This window comes from Dermacentor albipictus, chromosome 1 (assembly GCF_038994185.2).
Source record: "Dermacentor albipictus isolate Rhodes 1998 colony chromosome 1, USDA_Dalb.pri_finalv2, whole genome shotgun sequence".
Classification (NCBI taxonomy): domain Eukaryota; kingdom Metazoa; phylum Arthropoda; class Arachnida; order Ixodida; family Ixodidae; genus Dermacentor; species Dermacentor albipictus.
Window position 1 is genome coordinate 45,129,174 of NC_091821.1, and position 17,293 is coordinate 45,146,466.

The 17,293-nt window shown below is 47.1% G+C and overlaps 1 protein-coding gene across 1 annotated transcript in view; it reads left to right on the forward strand.

The window, feature by feature from the left end:
• The first annotated feature begins 488 nt into the window (after positions 1-488).
• Positions 489-17,293, forward strand: part of LOC135906100 (collagen alpha-1(V) chain-like) — a 90,109-nt gene continuing 73,304 nt past the window's right edge. The window contains exons 1-5 of the mRNA XM_065437301.1: positions 489-1,106; positions 6,172-6,376; positions 11,248-11,439; positions 12,946-13,153; positions 17,007-17,172. Coding sequence (XP_065293373.1) covers positions 6,196-6,376; positions 11,248-11,439; positions 12,946-13,153; positions 17,007-17,172 — 747 coding nt within the window. The 5' untranslated portion in view covers positions 489-1,106; positions 6,172-6,195. The remainder of the gene's footprint in view (positions 1,107-6,171; positions 6,377-11,247; positions 11,440-12,945; positions 13,154-17,006; positions 17,173-17,293) is intronic.

The following is a 17,293-nucleotide window of genomic DNA, read 5'->3' on the forward strand; positions in this document are numbered from 1 at the left end:
TGCGCTAGCTCGGCCCCACCAAAACCCTCTCCACTCCTGCGGGCTCCTCGGCTCTTGTCAGCCAATTAAGTAAGAGAAACCCGTCAAAGTAGACAGTGCTATTCGCTTTGAAAGCAAACAAAAGTGACCTCCTAAACACGAGAAGAGCTTTGGATTGGGATGTTCAAAAAACGCTGCGAGCCACCGTCCGATGCTTGCGTCGGTGGTTACGTAATTTGACATCAGGTGATTGGAATAAAAACAGATTGGAATAGTTTTACGTTGTATACGGCCCCAGCATGTGGCATCTTTCTTCTGTTTGTCTCGCTTTCAGGTGAAAAGTGTGCCTGTATTTGAAATACGTGTCTGTTTCATATCTTGGCGCATCAGCAGTGGGTGCTTTCGTGGTCCATCAATGTTGTCCACAGGAGTGAACGCACTTCTGAGGGTGTTTCCTCAGTGCCAAACCGTAAAAGTCTGGCAACTATCCCGAAACGGCCACGAAAGAGTGTTCAGATTCCAAAGCTGGGCGTACGGTTGGCGTGCGGAAGGGCAGCAGCAGCGACAGGAGCCAGCGGCTGGCGCGAACGCCATTGTGCTCCACTTCGGCTGAAGGTCTCTTCGGATGCTAGTCCCGCCTCTCGCTTCCATGCCGTGCACGCGGGGTCGGCGAGCGACTGCGGCCATCAACGTACACAAGCCCTAGACGAAGAAGAAGAAGGCGACGCAGCGTTCAAAGCGGTACGATACGAACGATGAGTATGGAAAGCATAAAGTGCACAACCGGCAATCGCCGGCGGAGGCCTGCAAGGCGGAAGAAGGGGGAAGGGCTGGGCGCGAGTCATCCACTGGGCGCTGCGGGGCCACGAAGAGAAGCGGGCGCCACTGCACCCGGGAGTGGGGAAAGAAATCTCTGGCACAGCGCGGCAGGCCCATGTCGTCGCCTCGGACGCGTCGCCGGCAACGCAGCGGCCGAGGTCAGGCCACGGGGGTCAAATCCGCGCGCTCTCGAATGCGCGATTCGTTGACGTCGCCTCGTCCTCGCTGCTGCGCCCGACGCTGACTGCCGGCCGAGGACGACGGCCCCTGAAGCCGAGGAAGCCCGCGGCTCGCCGACTGCCCCACGGGTAAGCACGCCAACGTGTTGGTTAGCGAGAGCCCAAACGTGCCTCAATGGTGCTAGTGTGTGTAGCGCGATGAATGGAACGAAAAACTCTGGTTCGCGCGGGTAGCATTCAACGATGTATATATTTAACTCCGCGAAGTGCGACGCACGTGCAGCGCTTCCGTGCTCTCAGACGGCTTCTAGAAAATAGGAACGAATTCCAGCGGACTCCTTCCCGCAGCCAGGCGCTCTCCGGATATGTGGGCACGGAACCGCTTCGCGCAGCTTGGCTCCCGCAATGAAACGAATGACTTTCCGACATTCTTTTCACTGCGAGAAAAGAGTTCTTTTCTTTTTCTCAAATTAGGCGTTTTGCGTTACGATATCTGCTACTTCCGCAACAATATGTGCGTTAGTTTAATGACGCATGATCACGGGGCTATGTCGGCGAAATCTGAGTATAACATTGGCTGATCGATTCTGTGTTTGCCTGGCATGAGCTAATTTCCCCAAAATTGAATTCTCGGCGCCATGCAGCACTCCAGGCAAGGACAAACAGAAACTGACTCGCATTCCACAATTTTGTTTTTTGCTGACTCTGATTGTTGCGCGTGCAGTGGCTGATTCGAAAGCTCGTACTGAGGAAGCGGTGTAACAGTAACAGCGGTGTAACAGCGGTGTAACAGCGGTGTAACAGCGGTAACAGCGGTGTAACAGCGGTGTAACAGTGTTCGCAGTTCGTTTCCACTACAGGCTCGTCGCAAACCACGAAAATACGTTTAAGATTTTTTTGGGTGAACATAGGCGGTACACAGAAATAAGGCGAGCGAGCCATTCGTGCTCCTTCTGTATACCGTGCTCTGTTGCGCTCGCGCTGCGGGTCCCGAACGAAGCTTACCACAAGTCATGTCTGTTTATTATAACATTGGCTGATCGATTCTGTGTTTGCCGGGTTCTTTCCCGTACAATCGGGCAGAAGGAAATAATTCAAAAGCTTATCGCGCGAATTATAAAAACGGTGATCGCGGCTCGCCCCTTTCCTCTACTTTCCAGAAAGAAATGATCAAGTCAGAAGCGATGGAATTCATGGAAATTATATCGCGAGATAGTATTTAATAATATGCTCAAGCTATATGGGAGATGAGAATTTTCACATAACCTAGAAGTTGAGCATCATTAGTGGTTGAGAGCGGTTATTCACTATAACGCAATATAATATGAGTGATGTTACAACAATATAACATTCGCACACTGCATGACGACAGTTTCCGCTGGGAGATATTTATAGCAGGGGCCATTCTCTCCTGAGAGCGGGCGTGCGTGCTCGGAGTGTTAGCCAGCGCCACTCAAAGCCGTTGCGCTGGCTAACACTCCCAGAGCTAGATATAGTAAACCTATATATATATATATATATATATATATATATATATATATATATATATATATATATATATATATATATATATATATATATATATATACAGAGAGAGAGAGAGAGAGAGAGAGAGAGAGAGAGAGAGAGAGAGAGAGAGAGAGGTTGTACATCACAAAAAGACTAACTCCTAGCGCTCCCCGGTAAAGAATGCTTTGAGAACATGGATGCAAGTTTTTACGTTACCGAAGCAACGCTGCTTAATCTGACAATTGCTAAGGCGTGAAGCCACTTCGCATGAACTTATGCTATCACCTTTATGCTATTTTTGAAAATGATGATATTAAAAGAAAAGAGACAGCAATTTTGTTTACAGATTGATGCATGTATGTAACGCGTGTTGATGACCTAGTTAGTACATGACTTGGAAAAACGAACAAAAACGAGACAGTGTACTGTACTGTGTCATCTTGTTCAGCCCCGTTTTTAGCGCTTTTTTCCCAAGCATCTATATAAGCAGCAGCGTTTACAAATCCGTCAACGCAACCCATCGTGGCTCATCCTTTGTAGATATACATGCGTGGGCATGCACGAAATATGCATTTTCCAACCAGAATATTCTTGTCCACAGACTAGCAGAGCAACCTATCGTTACCATTTAACAGCTTCACCTTTATACCACTCCGAAACTCAGTAATCGATCTTCTAGGTTTCGGTGATGATAAAAGCACTTCGATCACAACTATACATTTGCTCTTGGCGGCTAGGTGGGGGGAGTCGGGAGCCAAGAGGACAACAAACTTTCCCAGTAATTATAAAGCCTTTGAGCTTGCGCTCCTCCCCTTGAGAGACCGCACTTACAGGGATGAATATAGTCTCTGAAGAACGGCTAAAATTTCCGTTGGAATTGCCAGTATCCACGAAATTAAGAATAAATAAATAAAATACCAAACAAATGGGCAAAACAGCAAACTAATTTTTGCAGATTGTCTAGAAAAACGCCGCCGTCCATCCGTTTTTCGTGAACGGAAAAAGGGCAGGTGCTTCTTTTAATGATTACTTCGCGCACAAAAATTTGTAAGGAGAAAGGATAGCGTTGGAAAGAAAGGCAAGGAGTAAAAAGAGACCTGGGGCGCTATAACGTAAAACTATTCCAAACTTTTCTATTCAAACTCCGCAATCAGCCCTTCGCGATTGGTCAAACATTTTTTTGGACCACCCCCCTTTCATCTGTCTGTCACGCGACGTCACGAAAACCGCGATAGCTCCCCATCTGATATGACGTGACACACTGATTGCGCATGATTTCACCGAACAAAAGAAAAATAGCTATTTCTGATTCGACACCTTTCCGCCAATAGCCCTCGGCCTATGGTCAAAAGTTTTCGGGCTGCACCCACTTCACCTGCCTGTCACGTGACGTCACAAAACCGCAAAACCTCACTGCGTCTAAGTGACGTGTACACGTTAAAGATGCATTAATATGCCGAACAAAACTGAATTTTCTTCTGAATAGCCGCGGGCTGCCCCGATCCGAAAGAAATAAAAGATGGCTGCCGCCGATCGCTCAGGCACAGGTTACTCGCACCTGCCTGACAGCATGGGTTTATTTGCGTATAATAAAACTTTTTTCGCGTGGCCTTGTAACGTTTTCGAGCACTTTCGGCCCGTTTACGACTTCGTACTGCCAATTCTTCTTTGCTGAGGATCCGTTTTAGCGGCATTCTTTACCTTCCGTTGCACTCCATCGCAATTTTCGACCAGCCACCGCAAGCTAAGTCAGGGAAAGCGGACCAATCACAGACGCCGGCACCACCCTCTTCAGCCGGTTATCGATATTCGGTGCACTGGCTCGGCCCCATCGAATTCCTCTCCACTTGAGCGTGCTCCTCGCCTCTTGTCAACTAATTAGATAAGATAAGCTACTCAGTGTAGACTATGTTATTCGTTTTTAAAGCAAAGAAAAGTGACCTCCTATAAACGAGGAGAGCGTTTGTTTGGCCTGTTCAGACAACCCTGCGGGTGACTGCCCAGTGCTTGCGTCGGCGGTTACGCAACTTTGACGTCAAGAGATTGGAATAAAAATATAACGGAATAGTTTTACGTTATACGGCCCCTGTTGCAACCCAGGTTAGAAAGTTGATAAGCGTTGTTTTCCAATAAGACCTAGTGAGTGGTCCGGCCACGGTTACGTCCGAGAGAGGGCGGTCACTAATTTGCAAGTCACCTATCACTCAGTGGCGCTTCCGCCGTTGTGGGCATGCTATATTATTGTACATTTAAAATACAGGAACGAACCATTGTGCTAGAACTTGGATAATACCATACGATACTTTCACGCACTATCGGTGACCTGCTGTCCGACTTGCTTGAAAAGATGCTTGGAGGGAATTCTTGCGATCATGATGTAGCCCTCACCACATGAGTCGTATCTTTATTTGATCGCAGTCGTGAATCGATGAGGCAAATAGTCCGAAGCAGGGCTGCTTTCTGTGTTGAAGCCTTTGTCAAAATTACGGTATCTTTAGTTAGCAGTAAAATAAAGGACAGCAGCTCTGAGAGATTTGAAAGTGTCATGTTTCCGGACACCCGCCTGTTCTGAAGACTGCAGAGAGGTTTTGTTAGGATGGGCTCTTTGCAGCAAGCAGCACGTGTTGCGATAGGGTAGGTTAACCTCAGCTAGGCGACTGACGACGGCCGTCTGGTGTCGAGGGATCGAGCAGTGACGAGACGCTCTTCCTTTGTCCATAATTTTTTCGCCAGCTTCGTTCTCGACGCATCTTATGCGTCGAGAAGCTACGAAAGTAAGTTTTTAATCAACTAGATTAAACCGGAAAACTAACAAGTTCCCCTGAAAATGTACACAGAATATGATAATTTGGGAGCTTTTAAATTCAAGAAGGAAATGAAGTGGCCCAGCATCCTGATTAAAACGATGGTCAAATAGCGTCACGTGCGATTGCTGTCACCGAAAGCTGTCTTGTTCGCCTTTCTGTCGTTCCCCACTTCCTGCCAGCGCTTTATAGGAATGGCTAAACCAACCGTGAGTGTTAACGCGTGTCACTCTATATAGGAATTGGTGTCAATATAGAACGTCCATCAATAGTGCGGGTTCTATCTGAAACGTGGCCAAAGTCAAGGCAACGAGGTTTGGCGCAGTCCACGTGTCGTCTTAGAAATTACCTATTCCACTCTTTCACTCAGTAGTTACAAACTTGTTGCTGTGAGGTGTGTACTCCCACGCACACTCATGAGCCTCTCATGTACGTACGGCCCGTTGATTTTGGCCCGAAAATGTTGTTCGTAATATGGTTTATTGATCCACTGCGCACAAAATAATGGGCGAGCGCTGTGCTTACATAGCTGGCGGCACTGTGCACGGTTCGGCGTACAAAGCCCACGTTGTTGCACACGCGCGCATAGACCTAACACGAAGCGAACAGTTGCAATCCAGGACACTTTTCGCTTTGTACATGCCACTGATCTAGGTACGTAGTGTAAACAATAACTGGCCACATCCGATGCAATCAAAACGGAAGAACGTTTCTAAGTGCTTGTGGAATGACGCTTGCGCGTTATGATGTTCGCCATAAGCGCCAACCACAAATCCCCATGTGGCATGACTCATGACCGCAGAGTGCCATAAGATATGCTAGCGAAAATTGCCTTGTCTTGCATGTGTGTCCCCGTTCAAGAAAGTTTGCCCTAAACGCAGGCCCCTCGCTGCCTTCGAGGGAAAATGAGCGGCGAAGCCTGCAGCTGCAATTCCAAGTGGGCGGACTCGGAGAGCTGGCGTCGGCGGCGGCACCGGTCAACCCGGGACACCAGCGTCGCTGTTTTCGTGCGCTCGTCTGCGACCGTGGCCGTGGCATGCCTCCTGCTGCACACAGCAGGAACATTCTCGGCGCAGCTTGTACCAGGCATGTATGCATTCCTCTCGTAAGAAAAAAGCCTTCCATACAAGCAACCTGATACTTGCCATCGCTATCACAGTAAATGTTTGACTCTGCCCTGCGCTGTGGCGTTGGGTGAGCTTGATGGGATTCCTTGGCCGTGGTTACAATGTGGAGCAGAGCTCCTAGTGCGGAGCAATCCAGGTCGGCCAGAAGCAGAACAAGCAAGGTGGGATGTGAGGGTGAGTAAAGATATGAATGCCGAAGAGGGGTTCGAGCGTTTTTAGTTTGTGGACTACCCCAAATATGATGCTCAAGTTTGTCCAGTCTGTTCGCAATGGGCTGCACGGCATCGTTCGGTAGTGTATATGTGTTTGCGCGTGGTACAGAGAGGGGAGGGGAAACTGATTGTTTTATTACGAATAGCATTCCCGGCACAGTCAGACCAGCTTTCTTTCCGACTATCTAGCTATCCACCTATCCCACCAAAAATATGGAACGATCCTGAAGATAGTGCAGTGCAAAATGTGGGCCTTTCGCAAGGGTAAGTGCCACTGGTTATGTGCCTCTGTTCAATGACCCTCATTGACTCGGGTGAATGTGCATGTGTGACTGGGTATGGGCGGACTTCATTCAGACTTCAGAAGGCGCGTCCTTTTCTCAGGGAAACGCGAGAGAGGAGCCTGTCTGCAGTATACGCCTCATACGTAACGCGTTTCGGCTATTCGCACACATGGATAGCCATCGTAGATGAGTTCTGCCTGAACTATACTACCTTGAACCCGTTACGAGGTAGATTTCGATCTACAGCTCTAAACTTTCCGAGTCTGTATGACCCTGTTCACCTAACGGGGTCGCGCGATACGGCTGGAGCTTGTTCGCTGCCACCTCTCTTTATGTGACCCAGGAAATTCGCCGGGAGGCCGTGAAATGTACGATGTTTGTGGAGCTGTTTAGTAAGTGTTGTGCGACTGTAATCAGGGAGTCTATTTCACGCGAAAGATCGTAACGCTCCCTTAGTACCCGTGCGTATTATGATGACGGCCGTGTCGTGTGTGTGCATGCAAATGGATGCTGTGATATGCTATGTCTCTTCATCTGTGTATGAAGATGTCACTTTGTGAGTGCATGACATCCGACGTCCTCGTCCGATGACTTTGTAGGAACGGATCGCTGGTGAAATGAATGAATGCATCGGATCGACTTTTGCAAGAATAGCTTAGTGCGCGCCGCCTTGACAAACGCTGACGTTGAGAGCGCATACAAGCAAGCTTAAAATTAGGTGGAAGCAACAGCTGTGGGCTAACTGAGGGCATGGCAATGCGTTCTCACCTGGCCTGCAACAGCAGGTACACCTGTACGCTGATGTGGTCGCTGTCATAAGACGACACAAGCTTGTCACTTGCTGTCGTTCACTGAATATAACTGGCTTAGGCATATACACTTGTATGTCATGTTCCAGTTTATGATAGGAAGAGGTTCGTTTTAAACTTCACAGGTCAGAAGCTGGGGCCAGTATTTGTAAAAATTCACTTACGCACGTGTCATTTCATACTGGACATCGCTGCAGCTATCATGTCGTTATTGTGTTGTCGGCCGCACTTCAAGGGACCGACAGCCAATTTTTATGGTGCCTGCTTCATTTAGTGCGAGGGAAAGCTTACCGGTCAGAATGTACAGTCGGCGTCACCCTTGTGTAAAGCTCGAAAACGGCGGCCTCCGGGGCGCTCAGGAGTCAGCCGGCAACGCCCAACGGTTGTTGCTGGGCCCAAACGTGCCAAGCAGCTACCGTTAGACGTCGGGCTTATCGGCTAGCGTTAGATGCCGCTTGCTGCCTCCGGAGCTTCCCAGAGGCCGCCGTTCCCGCGCTCTACACAAAGGTGACGCCGGCTGTATACAGTCGGCGTCACCTTTACCTCACGTTACCCTCACGTTACCAGTGTAGTATTGTATACAACCCTATACACTGGTAACGCAGGAAACGTCGTGGCACATTTTTTATCAGAATTTTTTTATTTGTAGCCGCGAACGTGTTTATCTGCAGTCACGATCACGCTGGAAACATGTGGGAAACGGTGATAGGTGAGCACGGTAACGATCGTACGCCTGCACTGGTGAGAAGCGGACGCGTGCGACGTCCTAGCTGTAAGAAATAACAATTTTGTTTATCAAGCTGATGTTCATGCGGTTCATCTTGCTGTGTTGGAATCATGCTTCCGACTTGCGAATCAACCAAACGGTGCAGCCAGCTAAAGAAGCAAGGTCACTGTGTTTCAGCAAGGTCATGAAAATAAATTAAATAATGTTTTTTCTAACGTGTGTTATATATGCAGCACAACTGTATTTTTGAGGTGGCTTCGTTTCATTTTATGATGCTCCGATGACGGCAGGTAGTCCAAGGCGCAAAAGTGATTAGTGGCTGTGAGCGACCGATGGCCTCTTCCACTGGACAATGTCATACTTGCACTGCGCCAGACTGGACAAGAAAAATGCTGTCTGTACCATTTTTGCTAAAATGTTAACTCTGTGTCGCCTACATGATAATCGGACAGGAAGTGCGCACATTTATACTGACGGTTCAACAACTTCGTAAGGATCAAAATCTTCATTTGTGATTTCATCGCTCGGAATACGCCAAAGTTGTAGTCTTTCACGTGGAACATCATCAATGGTAGCTATCAATGCTATTGGCCGCTGAATTTATTGAAGCACAAGAGACTCCTGCTGTGTGGTCTATTCTCACAGTCTCATAGTTGGCTCTTCAATGCTTGCGGCGCTTTTGCCTGCGTGATCCAAACGCAATGATGATATATCAGATTTCCTTTGAAATAGCTACAGCTGCGTGGTCAGGCAATCAAAGATGCGTGCTAGTATAGCAGGCAACACCGAAGCCGACAAAATTGCTAAAGAGGCATATATCATTCCGCTCCTATCACACTAACTAAATTCACGAGGGATGACGCTAACATTAAAGCAAAACGATTGTGCAAGCCTATAACACAAGTTTATTTGACGCCAATACCATGAACAGCCTTCTGTATATAGTTGACGCCCACGTACACTTTCCGATCTTTGTTTGTGCTGGCCGTAACATAGACCCTCTCATTACTCATGTCAGGTTAGAAGCGGCGTCTATACGGGTAGATATTTTTGTATCGTACGCGTAGCTCAGCTATGCCTTGCCGCACGTGCGAACATTCACGGGAGAACGTAGAGCGCGTTCCATTAAGCTGCCCTAAGTTTGAACAGCAAAAATGTGCTTTGAAGGCAACGTTGATGACCCTTGACAATCTTTTTTTCAGCAAAGGAAAGTTGCTTGCGCCATGGAATGAGACATCATTGCAGCGTTCAGCTCTGAAAGGTTTAATACCCTCTTTGCTGAAAGTGACATTGTATCTATGTATTAACACTTTGTATGTCATTGTGTGTTACCGTTATGTCACAGCATTCTGCGTGGGTCATAGATTGATTAGTGTGCTGTTTTTCTTTTCTATATTGACTGTTGTTGTTTAAGCACTTCTACAAAATACAATTAACGTCGGGGCGTTTATTTGTTTCTCAAATCCCCTCATATTATCCTTCTTCGCTCATTAGACAATCTATAGCTTGTGGCGAAGCAGGCGACGCAACAGTTGCTAACATTTCCAATGTCATCAGAATATACGACTCACTCTTCTCATTAACGTTTCCTGTTCACATCGATGGGTAGCAATCGGTAGGATAGGCCTGTAGTGTTATTCATCTAGTCGATGACATTTAATCAACGGCATTTCGCATGTTACCGTGAGATCACAGAACTCGGAGACTGACTCCCCAATCCGCGCGCGTACAAAAGCGTTCATGTGCGCTGCGATTCAATGAGGGAAGCCACGGCCCGCCGTGGTTCTACGGTTGCGTTCGTTGTCGCGAAGGCAGCGATACTAGAACTGTACATCAGATCGTAATACGTATAGAGAAAAGCGCGAACGCCTGTGTAATATGAAGACTGCGATTTTAAACAATACATATGGTGCACTTAAGAGCCGATTTAAATGCTGTAATCCGCGGTCAGCATACAACTCTGTTACGAAGGTTTGACCGCAAAGCGGCGCGACATACCATTTTTTCCCCCACGATTTTCCGTGTTAATTTTAAATTATTCCTACTTAAACAGCGTACAGCGCACTCAATTTTATCGCTCTAAATCATGGTCTTTTCATTTTCATCAAAATCTCATGACACATTATGGACGGTCATGACATTGGCCAACGACTGAATAAAGAGAACTTTAGCGAGACTGGCCATACACGTGCGAGAAGATGCTACAACACCCGTAATGTGACTTGGTTCATATACTCTTAGCGAAGCCTGCAAATGCCTCGACTGTGCTTTGCAAAATTGGACGGTAGGAATTCAGTCCGGTTTACCATCGTACAGCGGCGCGGCATGTGTATTGTTGTTTCAGTGCTCGCGGTGGGCTCTAACCAGGGGCTCAATAGAACAGAAAATTATCCAAGAATCTACAACGTGCCTTTTCAGCCAGCAGGCTATGACATTTTTGTCATGGCAGCTACGGCATTGAACGGGTCTGAGCGGCATTCATGTACCCGGTGCAGGTAAGTCATTATGAAGCTTACGTATTTACGGAAAGAGAGATGAACAATTAGTGACTCGCTTCAAATATTTAATTACACTGAAATAATCAGTATAGGCGTGCGCACGTGTGAAGAATGCGGGTTCAAGTGAATTCTCCTTACAGATACCAATTGAAGTTGTTATAGGATGCGGCGTAGACGCGCCTGTTTACCCGTATAACGTTAGTTTTTCCTTACTATCTTTAAGGCATTCGTCGTGCAAGTAAAACAAAAAAATCTTAATCGGTCATCAGAACAGTGTGGTGGTTGGAATTGTGTGCGCAGATACTGTCGACCTGGTTGGCCGCGTTGACCTGGGTCTGCTCCCTGCCGGTGTCGAGGTGCGGCCGGGCTTCTGCGAGCAGCGGCCGGCTTGGCTGGACGTGGACGGCACGCCCATGTTCCTCGGGCCGGACACCGCCTACGGCATCTCGCGCGCCGCCAACCTCTCGGTGTCCACGCTCGAAGCATTTCCATGTGCGTGCCGCTGGCTGGCAAGGATTTCGCTACTTACTTTTATCTCTGGCTAGGCAGTGCGCTGAAGATGCATGACTTGAAAAAAAAAGGGAGAGAAAGAGAAAAAGAGAATTTGAAAAAAAAAAACAGCTCTATGCTCCCTACTTCGGTTACGGAAGTCGAATAGAACCAAAGAGGGTTAGGAAAGTCGGAATGCTGTTTCCGTATGTACCTATATCTTTGTCAAGACCTATTAGTTGATAGGTGGACATGGCTTTAGACCTTGGCAAAGATGACTTGTTCTTCTGTTCGAACAGGTGGAACATACTTAAGAGGATAGAAGCTCTAGCTCGGGGCCAGTTCCGATTTCCCTAGTACACGTGCTACACGTTAAATGCAGAAATGTTTCGGCATTCACTGCGTTTCATTCGTTGAGCGTTCTACACAGACACTAGTGATGAGAAAAATTGAATTCGGACTTTTCTACAGAAAGGCACGGGCAACCAGCGATTCCTCCTTAAAAAGACTTAAACGTGGACTTACTCATGTGCTAAATCAAGTCTAGATGAGTTGCTTGATCGCAAGTGTTCAGAAGGCGCTAGGCTTAAAGATGGCGCGAAAGCTCGTGGCACGATAGTAAGACGCTCTGAAGAAGAGCGTCACCCGCAGCAGCACACTATATTTCACTATGAAGACGTAATAATATTGATTTAACAAACTTGAAACAAACGATGAAACAAAAGTCAGAACCATCGTGAACTGAAACAAAATGTCCACAAAAGTGCCTAGACTTTCGTAACGAATATAGGGTGTGCTAAATCAACTCACGCAGCTAGTGACAGCGCTTGACGATTTTAAATTACGATTTAAATTGACGATTAAAGGCTCTTCGTGGCTGAAAAAGTTGGAAGAGCTTGTGCAGCGATTAAAACAAAGGCTAGTCAGCAACGGGTAAATTTCAGTGCCATGTAAAGCACCGAAATCCTTTCCTAGCCTGTGTTAGATATCTATCGCGTACTCCTTTCTTATGTAGATGTTTACACTGGCCATACGGGGTGTTGTTTGAATGAATGGTTGCGGAACTATAACATGCACGATTGCAACACCAAGGTACGCCTTGCTCGCATCTGTCTGCCCATTCTAGGTCGTGTGGTTGCAAGCCTTTCTCTGAGCGCACGTGTGTGAAAACAAGACATCAATGTTGGAAGGAACGCGAGATAATGCCGACCTTCTATATAAAAAAAAGCACTATTGATAACTGGCCTTGTCGGTCCTTTCGATTTCCGATTTTCCGTTCTTTTTAATAAAAAAATATCAGTTGTTAGCGTCTATCCAGCGTGCTTAGATTTTGTGCGCTGCTCAGGCCGACATCTCTCTGCCTTTCAGTAAATGAATTTCTCTCTCATCTCTCTTTCTCGCGTGACCACGTACCTTTTGCGACGCAATCAAAACGAAACTCAACCAACCCGTGTACTTGTGCCAGGAAGCGACTGCTTGATATGAATATTCTTTCTGTTCGCCCTGCAGTCGGCTTTCCGCGAGACTTCTCGGTGCTGGCCACGTTTCGCATGGAGCAGAACACGCAAGGCTACCTGCTCTCCGTGTACGACTGGAATGACGAGGAGCAGCTGTCGCTGCACGTGGGCGAGAACCTGACGTTCGCGATGCGTTCCGCCAACGGCAACGGCAGCACCGTCTACTCGGCGGTCTTCACCGAGCCTTTCAACGACGGAAAGCGAGTATCTCTCTGTAATCTAGTTCGCGGACTGAATTTCACCGTTCTTCCTGCTTGCTAGTTCATCCCCTGCAGAGATCAGGGTTGCGACTTGGGCTTGTTGGTATGTCATCGCGAAGGCGTTTAATGCAGCACAACTAGTGCGTAACTGGACACAGAGGAAGAATGGACGTGAGCGCGCCGTATATATATATATATATATATATATATATATATATATATATATATATATATATATATATATATATATATATATATATATATATATATATATATATATATATATATATATATGAACGAGAAGAAAGGAAGGGGCCCGATTTTAATTAGCAATAAGAAGCCGACAAACAATGACACCGAGAACAGCACAGAGAAAATTACTTGTAGTCTTTAATTGAATTAAATAGATGATAAATAAATAGAAATGAAGATGGATGAAGAAACTGCACCGACGATTACGATACTCTAATGCGAAATTTAAGCGCAGCTCTATCCGTGTTTTCATTTTGAGATATATTGGCTGGCGCGGACAACCTGTCTTGTGCGGCACTTTGCAAACGCAGTGAAGAGTGGTGCGACCGCCTCGCTAATCGGGAGATCGCGAGTGGCAGCGCGTGGGTGACGCGTGGGCGCGACTCACAAGCCACCGCCGACAGACCTCCGCTGATGCAGCGCTTTGTTTCCATATGTCTGACACACGCTACTCTGGCGCCATCTCGTAGTCATTGTCGCCGCAGAACTCGTCTTGCGTTGCACAACGCTTTTTTCACGCTTTTGCCCTGCCCTTCTCCTCCGGTTTCCGCCTCATGGTTAAGCAGCACCCTTCTCCCACGCTTTGCTGCTCGCTTCTCTTCGCTATCACCGTCTTTCTTCTCCGGAGTATCACCCACACGCTTGTGAGGGAGGATACACAGAAATCTTAAACTTATACAGAGGGACGAGAGCCAAATATCCCCCACCGCACAAAGCTCTAACGCAGGAGGAAGCAACGAGTTGGCGCAGATTGCAGACAAACTCCTTCCCAAATTTATACATCCTAAACAAAATGTACCCAACACAATATAGAGACACCTGCCCATGGTGCGGGGCCACACCCACACTATACCATGTCACATGGGAATGTAAACACAATAAATCATTCCACCAACACAATAACCCGAGTGCGGAGCAATGGGAGAGTCGGCTTACCAGCTGCGAGCTCACGGCCCAAAGGGCCTTAGTGCAGCACGCTAGTGAGGTAGCTAGGCTCAGTGGAGCCCTGGAATAGGGGCCCACCCTTGCTGGAAGAGGCTCCAAGTCGCAGGCGCCCAAGACGACCGAGACCTCGAGACGCTAAATCTTTGAAGGAACCAAAATAAAGTTTCTCTCTCTCTCTCTCCGCGTTCACTCTTTGATCTTTCACTGCGCTCGGTCACGAGGGACGCCAAGGCACGGAAAGGCACGCCAACGCTCAACGCAGGAAATGGCACCTAAGAGCTGCCCGCTAAAACTGGCCGCAGGTGGGATACGAACCCACGTCTTCGCATTACGCGTGTGAATGAATCAATGAATTTTGGGCTTTTACCTACCAAAACCACGATTTGATTATGAAGTACGCCGTAGGGGAGGACTTCGGAAATTTCGACCGCCTGGGTCCTTTAACTTGCATCTAAATCTAAGTACACGGGTGTTTTCACATTTCGCCCCCAAATAAGCCTGCGAATACACGCAAAGTGCCTCGAGTTATCGATTCCACCAGTTTACCATGATACGCACCAGTTATCAGCTCTACTCATTACACGACCTGTTCAAATTCATTCCTTTCTCTTAATCTCAATAAGAATATCAGCTACGCCAGCTTGTTCTGTAAACCCTGCCGCCGTCTCCTCCTCTCTTATGCCGCGTTCACACTGGGAAATGTCCTATTGTCTGGAAATGTCTGCCCAGCTACGTGGCATTCGCATATCTTTGAACCCATATATTTTAACCATATATATATATATATATATATATATATATATATATATATATATATATATATATATATAACTCTCTGTGTGTGTGTCGTGCTCTTCTTTTACGCAGGTGCTACTATACTGAACGCTTTCGCATTATAGTCTCTTGGTTGAATGTGAAACGCTATCCTTGGAAAAATAGAGTTTCTCACTATATTACCTAGAGGGAAATCTGGCGCTGCTGCGCTGTGGCATGCACGGGAATGCCGGTATATTGTGTCTTCGGATTGGCATCGTTCTCGGAGAGCCAGGACACCTGCCTGGCAAGCAGCGTTCAGTCTGTCACAATGACTCATTCTTTACTAAAACAGCACGTAAAAAGCTATTTTAGCTTTATTGTTACACAAAAACATGTTTTATTTAATTATGAAACTTGTTAATGTAGGTACAAATATATGAAACGTATAAAGTATCAGCCGGCCGCTAAAGGGGGAGGACAGACGAAAAAATTCGCGCTCGCTTTGGAACAATTTGTTCTTTGTTCTTTCTTTCCTTCGCTTGTTTTTGCATTGTAGGTGAGTAAACTTCATTGGAAGATGTAATATGGTTGAATGAAAACCTTTATGAAGATTTTACTTTAAGAAAGCGTTATTTGTGTAGCCATATCCACGTTTTAGACGAAGCCTCTTGCAACACCAGCCAACACAAGCCTCGCAAACTCATATATATATATACCGTCATTCCCATGACGGCACAGCAGTCCTTAGGAAACTCCCATAGACGGTGGCGCCAGATTTTCCTCTAGCTGTTATATCGTGAAACTCACAAATCTTACGGTTCGTGGCACCATCTGCTCAAAAGATAGGTTGTCCGTCGATGGGCGACTATCTCGAAGACTTTCATTTGTGGTGGCTTCTCCACATTTGGAGAAATTGGGGGTAGAAGCCCTTCTTTACTATTCTTTTCATTTTGCAGGTGCTAGCTTACATATTACCTGTAAGTATGTAGATATGTGTAACTGAGAGCGTTGCCGTCGCGACGATATAAGCGTCATTATAAGTTGATGAGACAGAGAAAGTGTAGGTAAAGTAACATATGACAAAGCAAAGTAAAACAACTTAAAGTAAGCTAATATGCGATAAAGTGAGGTAGCATACATCAGATAAATGTACGCCTGCCGATATCGAAGCACGGTAATCTTTATTCTGAGATTGGCGCTCACGCCGACTGCACCATGACGCGAGGAACTTTCACACGCATCTGAAGCCGCACGACTCGGCTAGCGGTACGCGCCCCGTGCACTGAAGGTCGATGGCCTTCAACATGGCAGAGTCACCTGACGAATGGGACGTGTTGACAGAAGACAGGACAGGCGCGAAAACATGGACGGCTATCTCCCGCGACACTTACCTGATAGGGTACAGCTATTAATCCCGAAAATTTTCAGTTTACCATGACATTCTCCGCATTATAGTTAACCTTCCTTGCAGAGCGCCCGGAATTGAGTAGAACTAGAACGAAGCTGCTTGACCCAGCTATCGAGCTAGCGGAGCTTCGCGCTTGAATGCTATTATTAATCCTCAACTTTGCTTCCTCTAAACTGAAGCTTGGTGTTTAAAAGCACAGGGGACTAACGCTGAGGCTATTGTTTTCATAGAACGCGAATACTTGAAGCAGAATTGTGAGCTAAGCAGAATTGTGAGCTACCGATTCAATTTCTTAAGTCGATGTCTGCGTACTGGCACTTAATTCTCCGTCGTGTTTAGCGATAATGGTGGCACAGGCGGTCGCTCCTGTTTTGTAAAAGCTGACGCAAAAGAATTAGCTCATGTGCACCAGAATTTCGAGCTCGCGTGCAATGAACCGTAGTGTGGGGTCAGCTCACAAAGAGTGACGAACTCTTATGATCCCAAGTGCAGGTGGCACCGTATGGCGCTGAGCGTGAAAGGGGATGCGGTCACGCTGGTCAAAGACTGCGTGGTGCGTGAGACTGAGGAGATGGCCCGCTCCGACGACGTGCTCGTCGACACCTCTGGTGTCACTCTGGTCGGACAGGCGTTGGACATCAATGTCGACCCCTTCCAGGTGCGGTAATGTTCTTGTCACCGGATGGGTGTACCGACGCCTTCTTTTTGGACGCTGCAGCTATCTCGATAGCACGCATAGTATTAGTGACACAAACATTCAACGGTTAGCGATTCAATGA